The sequence below is a fragment of the Oryzias latipes genome (assembly GCF_053564925.1).
Source record: "Oryzias latipes strain Hd-rR chromosome 1 unlocalized genomic scaffold, Olatipes_Hd-rR_3.1 chr1_Y".
Classification (NCBI taxonomy): Eukaryota; Metazoa; Chordata; class Actinopteri; order Beloniformes; family Adrianichthyidae; genus Oryzias; species Oryzias latipes.
Window position 1 is genome coordinate 2,225,168 of NW_027616335.1, and position 12,468 is coordinate 2,237,635.

General features: G+C 39.2%; 1 protein-coding gene across 2 annotated transcripts in view; it reads left to right on the plus strand.

Moving 5' to 3' along the window:
* The first annotated feature begins 2,416 nt into the window (after window positions 1-2,416).
* The window catches only part of LOC144990438 (mineralocorticoid receptor-like), an 81,302-nt gene continuing 71,250 nt past the window's right edge, over window positions 2,417-12,468 (plus strand). Inside the window, exons 1-2 of one of the 2 annotated variants that reach the window (XM_078943688.1) lie at window positions 2,417-2,879; window positions 5,405-7,231. In XM_078943688.1, the coding sequence (XP_078799814.1) occupies window positions 5,424-7,231 (1,808 nt within the window). In that variant the 5' untranslated portion in view covers window positions 2,417-2,879; window positions 5,405-5,423. Of the gene's footprint in view, window positions 2,880-3,547; window positions 3,607-5,404; window positions 7,232-12,468 lie in introns of those variants that run through there. The other variant, XM_078943689.1, reaches the window with a different exon arrangement.

Here is a 12,468-nt window from a genome sequence, read left to right on the forward strand (position 1 = left end):
GCTGGGCTGACGAGTGTTTGGGTTCAGCGTTAGCATGCTCCAATTCACCTGTCCCCATGAGGCACAGCATGCACCTCTCTTTTATACAGTTGGCATTTTCAGCTTCTTGAGCTCTCAGCTATGCGTCTTAAAAGGAGAGGACATTTGCTTTTAATCGGGGCAATCTGAATTGACCCCTGTGCCAACTAAACGACAGTTATTTTTAACCCGTACAATATTTTGAGGGTCATTTGATCATAGTACAAGAGTTAAATGGCAAGGCTTGAAAAGGTAGGAACACTTGAATGGAGTCGTTCTAGCTGTTTGCCAACGAGCCAGCCAATTCCCAACAATTTTGTGTCAGCCACATCCCACTGCTGCCGTCTGAAAAAGCCACATTTCACTGCACACGATGTGTTCAACAGGAACACCATTATGTTCAGCAGACCTGGTGGAAACCATGTCAGTGTGCGAGGCAAAGATTTAGTGGAAGCTTGGTTCCTTTGCTTTTACCAAAGCAGCCCCTCATTCACGGGCACTTAACAGGCAGATCAGGGAGGTGGGCAGTGTTGCTCGGTTGGCTCCGACTAATTTAACTGCTGCTGCCTGGCTTGGGTAATGGCTACAGGCTGGCATGAAGAATCCAGGCAAGCAGTGAAGTGAAACCACTCTAAAGAGTACAATCGGAACCCTACGTTTAGGCTGTGATGCAGCCACATGAAACTACAGAATGTGACTGACAACTTCAGAGATTAAACTGATTATTTTGTACTGAAGTGAACCAAAGTCCACAAGTTAGTGCAGTGAGATATTGGGAGTGTCATGTAAATTAGAGTTCAGTTCAAATAAGTGTGTTCCAGCTATGATTTATTTACTCTGGTATTGCAGATAAAAACTGCACGTACACTGTACTTTCCTTTAAATTAAACAATGGATGCTATCAGTGAGCTGTGCTGATCTCATCTAATCTGAGCTAAGAATGAATGCCATAGGCCATATCTGGTGGATTTAGAAGTAAAAAAATGGCTGGAATGTACATACCTGTTATCTGTTACACAAAATAAGGGTTTTTATTTGATTTATTTAATTATTTATTTACAATTTGTGGGTACATTTATGCACACATGTTAATAAAATATAAAAATATAACAAATAAGTTGAATTCACACATGTGATGCAGTATTCAAGCGGGGATATCTTATGATCTAATATTATTTTATTTTGGACATATGCTTTAAAGGAGAAATAGAACATTATAAATAAAATTGAAACAAGAAACCAGGAAATGTCTATAAGTTATAAAATCAGTTGCAAAGGTTTGCATACATTGCTGGCTTTAGAAAAAAAGTCATTTCGTTCTAGTAGTACAATATTTATTTCTAATCAAATCAACATTTACATGAAATTAAATATAAATCTAAACATGACTTTAAATATATAATTTTAAAGACCAATGGAAGAAGCTTATGCTTATAAGAATCCAATCTCCCTCTCAACAACACTCATCAAAAATGTATTCACATCTTTATTAAAAAACAATAGCGCTGACTTTTGCTGCGAGTTGAGATTATATAGATACATTTTTAAGACATGCTATTTTATATAAAAAAAGAATCAGGAGACATTAAGCTGTTACTCCGTTTTGAATGTACTGTTCATTGAGTACATTCTACTGAACAAGAAGAAAATTACTCTTTTTTATTTCACTTTTCAGACTGTATTTGCAAAGTGCCCCCCCCCCCCCCAAATATTTTTTGAAATAAAATAAAATTGACAATTCTGGAATGTTTGATTTTAAATGTAGGTTTAGGACAAACCCTCAATCTTAAAATCACTTTATAGACCAGTAAATCTGACTTATAGGATTGTTAAAATAATGTTTCCCCTGGATTTATGTTAGATTTTGGTAAATAAAATTTACATAAATAAGTTACGAATGCCATTAGTTATGTTTTAATAATGTTGATAAACTACTTTATTTAATTAATAAGACAGCAAAGTGAGAACTCTCTCTTTTACCTAGAATGGAGTGGAAATTCCACGCCACCTAGTGGAGGTAGTCGGTACTGTCACTCACCTCATAAGAAATGACCCCCTGAGCCTGCCTGCATGTAAGTCTTTTAAACCCCAGTTGTTAAGAATGCAATGTGCGCGTGCATGCATTCTTGGAGCTGGTAGAACGATAGTGAAATATAAAACATAGAGCAGAAAATTTACCAATAAATGACCCTGAGTACTGAAACAAACGAAGAAACAACACAACTAAGGGTGAAAAAGGCTTCTGCAGGTTATGTGATATTGCAGCCTGAAGAGTCACCTGGGTTTTTTTTTTGTGACAGTGCGGTGCCCTATTTCCAGGCTGCTCCGTTTACCTGCGCTTGGGGCCCCTCCCCCCCCCCCCCCCCTCATACCGCCCTCCCTCCTCGGAGTTTGTGTTGCACTCGTTGCAGTAGGAGGGTCCATGTGCACAGAATGACGTCGCTCTGACTGCAACTCCGACCGACTCCTCCGACTGTTTTTTTTTTTAATTTCTCATTTTATTTATTTATTTTTTTCCAACTGTATTTTATTTTGAAACGCACGGACCCAGATTCGTTAATCTGCAAAATGACGGGCATAATAATGTGAGATGAAGTGCCGCGGTCGCCCGACCCGCCGCTGCCGTTCGTCCTGTCAGGAGCAGCGGCTCGCTGTGGAGGATTACTAGCGCTCATACGCAGCGGACTTCTCCACTGAATAGCTGTCAAACTGAAAAGTATATGTTGGAAACAGCAGGCAGAGCACGTTTGTTGATGTACATTGACTTTGCTCCGCGTGTTCTTTTTATTTCCCCCCTCTTCCTCTGGATTATCGCTGCCCAGCAACACAGCCACCTGACAGCTCTAAATGTCGTAATTAAGGTAAGCAGAGACGGAGCGTGCTGTTTGAGATTTTCTTGTCTTTTTGTGCTGGTTTATTTATCTGTTTGCCTGTTGTTATCAAAAGGCAAACTTAATACTTTTCAGTCCTACATGGAATATTGACGTCCCGGTGCAGTTTATGTTGTGGAGAAACCCATCCAATAACTTTCATCCGGGACCGTTATCCCTGTTCTTCAGATGATAAAAACTTACCGAGAAGTTTACGTGGTAACATTAAAGGTTTATATCACACATTTGTGTTGCAGATTCTATTTTTATGGTGACAATTTTCTTAAATGGCAACAGCTGTGGGCTGTTAAAATACACGAGAGTTAGAAAATAAGTATTTTCCCATCAATTTGTCAAACTTCCTTCATCGTCCTAAAATGTCGTAAATATACAGTAAAAATCAATTTACTTTAATTTTTTATAATAGTACTTTTTTTACGCTTTATCCAGCGGAGCGTCGACATTGACAGATTTGCACAAACTGGGAGTAACAAGACTACTAGAGACTAGAGGAATTATGGAGACGAAACATTTATAAAGAAAGAACTTGATGCATTAAATAAATAACTTTAAGATAATTGCAAACACGAATCAGATATTTTAGATTTGTCGATTATTTTGGCTCCAGCTCAGCTGTGAGCCTGAAGGTGTGCGCCTCAGCACGCGGAGGACACTCTGTGACGTATCACCCTAAAGCGGCGCTTCGTGTGAGCAACAGGTTGGTCTGTTTCATATCCATCCGCGTTTCGCATCTTTTGGAATATGATGTTAAAGTCGCTCCAGTGTCTTAAACAAGATTTCAAGTTGTGTCGCAGCAATGTTGTGGTCGCAGCAGCAATAACTATTGAGCGACAGCTTTCGGGCCAATCAGTGAATGCTCTGACGAATGCTCTGGATCTGTAACGGAGCTGTCCAATGGAGGCGCAGGAGGGGTAGGAATTTAAACAAAAAAAAGCACGCACGACGTCACGCACACGATTTAACCCTTCAAGTGCAGTTGGCGTTAACATTACACGTTCCCTTTATCATCATGATTTTTTTAAAAGGACAATTCAGGTTTTCCTGTTATCCAATGTTCTACTTAAGTAGGAAAAGTGCAAAAGTTACTGATAAAAATGCAAGTATTGAGTTACAGTCTGAACCTATCTTTTTAAAAATAAAATGGAAAATAACCTATTAAAATAAAATAGGAGTATGATATTTTTACATGTTGAAATCAACTGTGGACAGTTGATTTTCAGCTATTCTACTAATAAGATTTAGCACAGCTACATTGTATGGAAAAAGGGTTAAAAATGTTCAAACATAAGGAAATTGACTGATACAGTCCACTATAGATAAACGTACTGCTTTTTCTTCATAAATTAAAATACGGTCCAGTAAAACTGACCTTATGAGTGCAGTCTCAAAGTAAGTTACTGAATTTTACGTACTAAAAGCTTTCTTTTTTGTTTTTTAAAACTACAGTGCACTTTATAATCCAGAGCACCTGAGGCACACTGGGTCTGTCAAATTTTTTTTTAATTTGCAATTAATTGTGGGTGTTATTGTAAATATAATAATAATAATGCTAATAATAATAATAATTGATACTTTATTTATCCCAAAATTGGGAAATTCTTCTCCGCATTTTGACCCATCCCCTGGGAGGGGGGGGGGGGGGGGGGGGGGGGTGAGCTGCAGACGAGCCGCGCTGGGGGGGCGACAGCTGGGTGGGGAGAGCGGGGATCAATCCGCCAACCCTTCATTTGTTGGATGACCTGCTCTACCGCCTGAGTTAAACTGCTGCCCAAATAAGCCAACAAGGCTAGCGTGTCACGGTGTCGGCCTGCTTTTTTTTTTTTTTTTTTTGTGTTAATAATAATGTTGGGAGCTGGCATTATAAGAGTAACATTTGTTTTATGAGTATCAATCTGTTGTTTTTTGTTTTATGTGTTGCAAAATAGGTTGGGAGTTGCAGGTATTGTGTATATACTAACGTGTTCCAAAAAAGTTGCAGACTTACTCTGGACAAAGTTAATAAAGTCTGACTGACTTTGCAGACTCTTTTGTCTTGCTTATTTTGCCTCATTGTTCGATGTGCCTTATATATGACCATTCATTGATGGAGCGTCTTATATTCCAGTGTGCCCTATAGTGTGAATAGGGCTATACCGTTAACAATAATAAAAATGAACCCAACAAAACTTCATATACTTTTTATATTGTTAACAGTTAATTATATTATATTTCATATCTGATGAGATGTGTCAGAAAAACATTAATAAGAGCTAAATTATTCAAATCAAGATGATAAAGTTGCATGTGAACTCAAGTGTATAGTGGACAGCAGTGTGAAAATAATTGTCTATACAAGCTAGAGTGTAAAATGAATACCCAGATGATGCATATATTTAAGTACCGAAAGATGACACATTTTCCCAAAACATAGCTCTTGTTTTATGAAATCACTAACCAAATCAACTTTACGTGTATCAGTTTACTTGATTGCTATAAGCTTTTATTTTGTTTTCCAGGTGAATCAATGAGTCAGCAATGGAAGCAAAAAGATACCAAAGCTTCTTTGATGGAGACGACACAGAGAACAAATGGTCTCAGGTCCCCAGTGATATGGAGTACTGCTGCAATACAGATGATTCCAGTCTGACGAGCAGTGAAACCTTGATGGACATGGTCAATGTCAGCTGCTCTGCTGGAAGCCCCATTGCCGACAGCAAAGACAACAACTCTAACAAACAGGAGCAGCCAAGGCTTCAGCTCGGCAGGGACCAGCCATTTCTCCTCCCACATTTCAACAACTCCCTGCATGGTCATAAGCAGGAAATGGACTCCAAGGAGCTTTCCAAGACTGTGGCTGAGTCTATGGGCCTGTACATGAACGCTGCCAGGGAGGCTGACTTTGCTTTTAGCCAGCAAGGAGGCAACACAAGTCCTGGGAAGCTGCATCCAGTTAGTGGACAGCCTCCAGAGGAGAAGCGGTGTGGCTCAACAAAGAGCCCTAAGTTGAAGTCATTCAATTTTCAGCACCCTATCGCCACTCCAAGAGAATGCCCCTCTGCGGCTCCAGTTAGCTCTGCGTCCATTTTGGCCTCCTCTCTGTCCTGCAGTCCTAAGACCTCTAGCTCAATGTCCAGTCCTGGAGGAAGTAACAATATGGTGTCATCTACCACAAGTCCTTCTACATGTTTTGGACCACAGTGCTCGGCCGTCAGTAGTCCCGTCAGCCAGACCTCATGTGCTGCAACTCTAGCCAACATCAAGCGTAGGAATTCCGTCACATGTAGCCCTGTAGAGTCCTGCACAGTTGGCTCACCCCCACTTACAAGCCCACTAAATATCATGAGGTCTCCAATGTCCAGCCCTCACAGTATGAGCAGTGTGAGGTCCCCTCCATCCTGCAGCACTACATGTAACATTAGGTCATCTGTGTCGAGCCCCACTGGTGGCAGCTGTACCGGTGTCCCCAACAACTGCTGCTCAGTAAGACCCTCAAACTCTAGTCCGACCACAGGGGGCACCTTGGCTGTCAGTAGCCCACATAATCCTTCCTCTGGTGGGTTTTCTGAATCCAGTCCTGCTGGTGGGTTGGGTTTGGTGCAGAACGATAGCAGCAGCCCAGAGGTCCCGGGGCTGACCAGAGACACTAACTTCAAGAACTTTGAGTTCCCTAAAGTTGAGATGGTAGGTGGGGAAGTGTTCAGTGTCGGCTTAGATCAGATGGGCATGGTTAAGTATATTAAAAACGAGCCAGAAAGCGACTTCAGGAGCATGTGTTTAGGCAGCTCCAAATGTAATACAAGTAGCACACCGTATATTACACAGATTAAGAGTGAACCAAACAAAGGGGAGGGATGTATGAATCAACAGTCCTACGATGAGCAATCACCATCCCTTGATCTCTTCCCTACGTCTGATACCACATATCTGTCCTTGAGGAATAACATTGATGAATACAATCTCTCTGGGATTTTAGGACCCCCTGTGTCCTCAATGAATGGAAGCTATGAGCCAGATATGTTTTCCAGCAACGTCCTGTCAAAGGGGGTTAAGCAAGAATCAACTGATGGCAGCTATTTCCAAGAGAACAACACCATGCCCACATCCGCCATTGTTGGAGTTAATTCTACCGGACACTCGTTCCATTACCAGATTGGAGCTCAAGGAACGATGTCATTCACTCGGCATGATGTGAGGGACCAGTCCAACCCTTTGTTGAATCTAATTTCACCTGTAACGGCGTTGATGGAGTCGTGGAAATCCCGACCAGGCATGCCACACGGGTCATTTTCAGCCAGAGGTGAAGGGTATCCAAGTCAAAACTGCATTGGTGACAACATGTCCAGGTAAGAGAACATAAAAAACATGTCTCTGAAGAAACTTAAGACCTGTGTCTGAACAGTGAATGCCTTTCAAAGACATCCCTATCTGCATGCATTTAGAGTCTCCTCTATTGAGGGCTGGTACGTCATGGTCAGATCCATACTGTGCAGACATGTCCATGTTTATCTTTGGAAGAGTAAATAACAACAGGTGCAGAAGGACTTGGAAGGACAAAGGGATGCTGGCTGTTTGCAAATTCACCAGGAGTCATGTCGTATTTACAGTAGCATGTCATCACAGCATCATCTCTGTTGATGCCGCACCATCATCTGTTGTAGTGTTGTGCAAGGTTTTTACCTCTGTGTGCAAGATGAAACATGACGTTTTATCCATTTTTTTATATAGGAGAACTGGCTTTGGACCTTTCAACATGTGGACATAACTATTATAAGCTTATGGTTGCTTGAAAGCTACTGATATATAAATAATTAATCACATGTTTGTTTGTTTTTGTAATTGATTTGACAGTTGATTTTGTGAGGGTGGGGCAAACAGACGACAGGAAATGAGTTTGTGATTGATGCCAGTCTGGCAGAGCAAGAACCACAATTTCTCCTTTATTTTTTATTAAACTTTTATATTCCAAATAGGGGAAACTTTATAAAAGTTTTGAAAATGACTATATTTTGAAACAGTATTTAGTGTCATAAAGGGGACAGTAGTTATAATATTCAGAAATATAGATATTTAATTTAAGGACTGTGTGTAAAATTACCTTTTCCAAATTAAAGCAGCCCATATTTATTTCCTGTTTATGTGCAAAATTTGGTTTTCATAATGTGAATTCTATTAAAACAGTTCAATACCATGAGCAATGTAAATAAAAACGAAAATTACTTCCGGAGAAGGGATTTTTATAGACATGTGGGCTGGGATGTTGTACACTGCTTTAGCTGAGGCTCGACCGTGACGAGTCCAAAATGAGTTTGCAGCTGTGATTTTGCAAAGAAGCATAAAATAGAGCTTTGTCAAGGGAAAACCTTTTTCTGGAGATCTCTCATGTTCAGTTGACCATTTTTAATTTTTTTCTGCTCAGTTGCTGTCATGTGGGATACAAGTTTTAAATTAAGGGGCTTGCAAAAGTCAAGTTTGCCCAGTGTTTGATCACTGCATGCACCGTTTGGGGATAAACATGGTGCTGCAGCTAGAAGATGCATCAATTAACTGCTTTTGCCTCTTTTTGGTTGTTTTCTGTAACTTTTTATTTCTAGCCACTTGTTGTGTTTCTATACAATAAAGTGAGAACAATTTTTCAATATGGGTTCTTGGAATATTAATATGAAGTCTTAGTTTTACTTTTTGCATCCTAAAACCACATGGGAAGGAGTTTTCATCCTTAGGTATGGCCTTTTCTATCACAAAAATATGTTATAGACTTGCAGTTCTGTGTTCCTGCTCCCTGGTATTTGCATCTGTTTATTTATACTGCAAGTCACCTTATTGTGGTTTTTCTATTCTTTCAGTTTGACGTTTTCATACAGCTTTATATGTGCAGTACACTGCACACTTGTCTAGAGAGTAGCTACTCCATTTGTGTTTGTGCATGTGCTATAACAAGGCTTGCAGCTCTGTGGAGACTGATACAGCCCTGTTACCTTGGAGGCGACCCATATGGCAGGAGCCAAAGCGATGTTGACGGGATCGCTGCCACCTTGGTCCTAATGAGATCCTGCTTAGCCCTTATATCAGACAGGATGACAGAAAGAGGTGGGCCTCATGGCAGCTAGCCAACCAGACTCAAAATCAGACAGAACGAGAAATAAAGATGCAGTACAATCACACAAAGCCTATGTGGTACAAACATAAATTCAGCCCAGAAGCCCAAAAATTTTTAAATAAAAAACAAACATACAAAGTCAAAGAATTTCAAGAATTAAAGTTCTTAAGTGCTTTCTGGTTAAATTACAGCACAATCAAAAACAGATTTAATTTTGAAACAGTTGTCACCTGCACCTGCATGCATTCATAATTTTGTTAAAAATGGTAAATAATGTGGTCTCCAAAGGTTATTCAACATAAGAGATGGTCAGAGGATTCTTCAGCAAGTTATTAAAATAAATACAAATTTTGATCTCAGAGCCACTAGGGTGGGAGACCACACAGTGGTAACTTGTTTTGTTGGCTATGAATTGATAGTCTGACCTTTTTGGGAGGAATTTGCTGCTGTGTGTGTAGTGTGAGAAATAAAGAGCAACTGTTACCATGTTCAACTTCCAGGGTCTGCTATGCTATAGAGTTTCATCAATGCTCTTGATCAAGATGTGATGACAACATTTGCCTTCTAACTCTGCAGTCTTATGGTCTGGGTTTTTGCAGGGACGAAAAGCAAAACTTGATGTGGATGTCAGAATCTTCCATGCTTTTATGGTGCAAATATCACAGTTTATTTTCATTAAAAGTTCTTTTGCTTTTTAAGTCCGTCAGTGGTCTGTATCCTGCTATATCTAGTGTGTCCCCACACTCTTGTTGCTTGTTGCAATAGCTCTCTTCGTGTCTCTCTCTACTGTTTTCTCCAATTGGAGAGATTTATTTTCTGCCTTTGTGACTTTATGTCTTGCTTTTGGTGATTTTTAGAGACAAAAACTGTCAATTAAGGCCTTTAAAACACAAATGATGAATAGAATCAAAGAGGGGGACAGCAAAGGTGTAAAGCAAGGACAAAATGTAGAACAAAGAAGTCTAAATTATTTCATTTCTCCTTCTAAAGTGGCATGTGGGAAGACTAAAACCAACCCTTACCAAGTATAACATTGCATTTCGCAACTTGCAATGAAGTGAACAATCATTACCTAAATTAGGTGATCAGTCTAGCATTGCTATTTAGTTTTCCTTTGCATAAATTGGAGAATTTGCCTATCAATAGTATCTGCCATTAGGTTTTCAGAAATATTCAACTTACTGTGGGCCATTAAAAAAACTGAAAATATAATAGCACCTAAAAAAAAAAATCTTAACTTCTCAAAAAAATAGGCAATTTTAAACAAACTGTCTAATTAACATATTCTGACACAAAAACTACCACATTTTCTGGAGGGTTCCTTCATTTTTACCTGACATCATTTCCCATTTGTCTTTAACTACTTTTAATTTTTTTCGAGGTACCTTAGACTGAAAATGCAAGGAATCTTCCTTGCATTTTTGTATGACAGAAGACAAATATGCGGCAAAAACTGCCAAACTCTGTGGCTGCTAACTCGCACTTCACTGTTCTGAACAGTTTATGTACCACTGTTTAGTCCTACTTATATCCAATATTCACCATAAGAGAGTCGGAGGATGCTTTTAAGGAGCATGCTCATGCCCAGCTCCTACGATCCGATTTTGTAGAGTTGGCAGAATCTTGTTTTATTAGTTTTGTTTTAACCATCGGAATTTGAACACCTTAGAAGCTTGCCTCTGGAGTTACATCATGTGGCGCCATTACTGTTGATGACGCAAGCAAAGTGATCCATCTCAAACTGCCACCTATCTTCGACATGATCAATTACCTTAACTCATGGTGTAAATAAAATAGACACTCTTGCAGAAAAGTATATCAGGAATAGAGTCTTCCATGTTTTTACCTTAGAGTCTCTACCAGCCTTTCAGACCAAAGTGGGATAAGAGTTTGTAGAATATGGGGGCATACAGATTTAAAAAACCTACATTAATGATCCCACTGCTTACAGGTTACAAATGGTGTAATCCTGTCAGTTTGACTGTTTAGAATAAGATCTACTCTCCAGACACTCGACTGTTAGCTTTGTTTTTGTCAAAATGACTGAATCGACTCAGTTTATATATATTTTGATTTGGAGTAGGGTGGCTTGATATGAGAAAAACTTGCGAGATGCAATATTAGTGATCAATATTGCGATGACGATGAACAAATATATGAACAATATGGCAAAACAACCAAAAACATTTCAGTGCAGTTTAATTTAAATTAGTCAACATACCTTAAATTATACTCTAAATGAAACTAGTCTACATGGGAGGCAAGCATCTAACATAAAAGGGCTTCATTCGATTAGTCAAATGCATAAATGGATTTATTTTTGATTTGCTAAATACTTCAAGCTGCCATAAGATTGTTTAAGCCCATTTAAAGGTAACCATTTATTGCGATTTTTGCTTTCTTTTGTGAGATGCATATTGCAAGGTTCAGTATAGCGAAAAATTTGCGATTAATTGTGCAGGCCTAATTTGGAGGCATTGAGCTTATCAGCGGCTGTCGGTGCTATAAATGTAATTAGTAAAATTTAAAGTAAGCCTAATATGAAAGTAAAAGACATTTCTTCTAGTTTTAGGAAATTTTAACCTTTTTTCTGGTTAATCTAAAACACAATTTTTAACAACTGTTCTACTAGTAAAATCAAGTTGTTGGATTTTACATAAACAAATAGAAACAATCCAAAGAACATCTCTGTCCATCCTCCTTACAGAGCAGATCATGACTTTGTTTTATCAGCCTTATGCTACGTAAACAGAATATGTGATGCATGTTCAAGAACCTGTGTTGAGCTTTTATCATGTCTTCAGTTGAAAGAGGCTCTGTGCGAAATCTTGAAGTGGTGCAGTCGTGAATCTTGCTCCAGGCTTTTTCTTTCACAGTTCTGATCTATGTCATATAATTCTGGCCGGGCACAAATGGCAATTATTAATTTCTCCTCCATGATCAATTTTCAAATGGTTGTTACTTGTGTTAATGAAAAGGGATGCAATCCATACATCACTATCAAATCTCAGTCCCTGATTGCTTTATATTCAACTGGCTTAATTTTCAACGTGCGTTCAACTGCTTCACATTTTGTGCGTAGAGCCTGAAAATGGAGCTATAAACTTGTGTAGCGGTGTGTGATTGTGAGAGCTTTGAAGGCGAAAACCTGCGATGCGTATTTACGCAAGTTTACATTGACTTTTCATTGAAAGTGGGGGGTTTGAACGCCTGTTGCCAAGGCCAGTGTGAACTTAGCATTACAGACACACCCATTGTTTAGCAGTAACCGTGCTTAACGCTGAACTTCACATTTGGTAAATTTAAGATTCATCTTTACCTCGTGAGGGGCCATGAAACAAAATCAGTATTAATATATCTTAGAATTGACAAGTTCAAATTTTATGACCTACAGAAAGATGACAACAATACTTAAGCTATATGTTGAATTTGTTTATATCCACCACCAACGAAACCAAGTAAGACAGAAAAGCTCAATCAAAA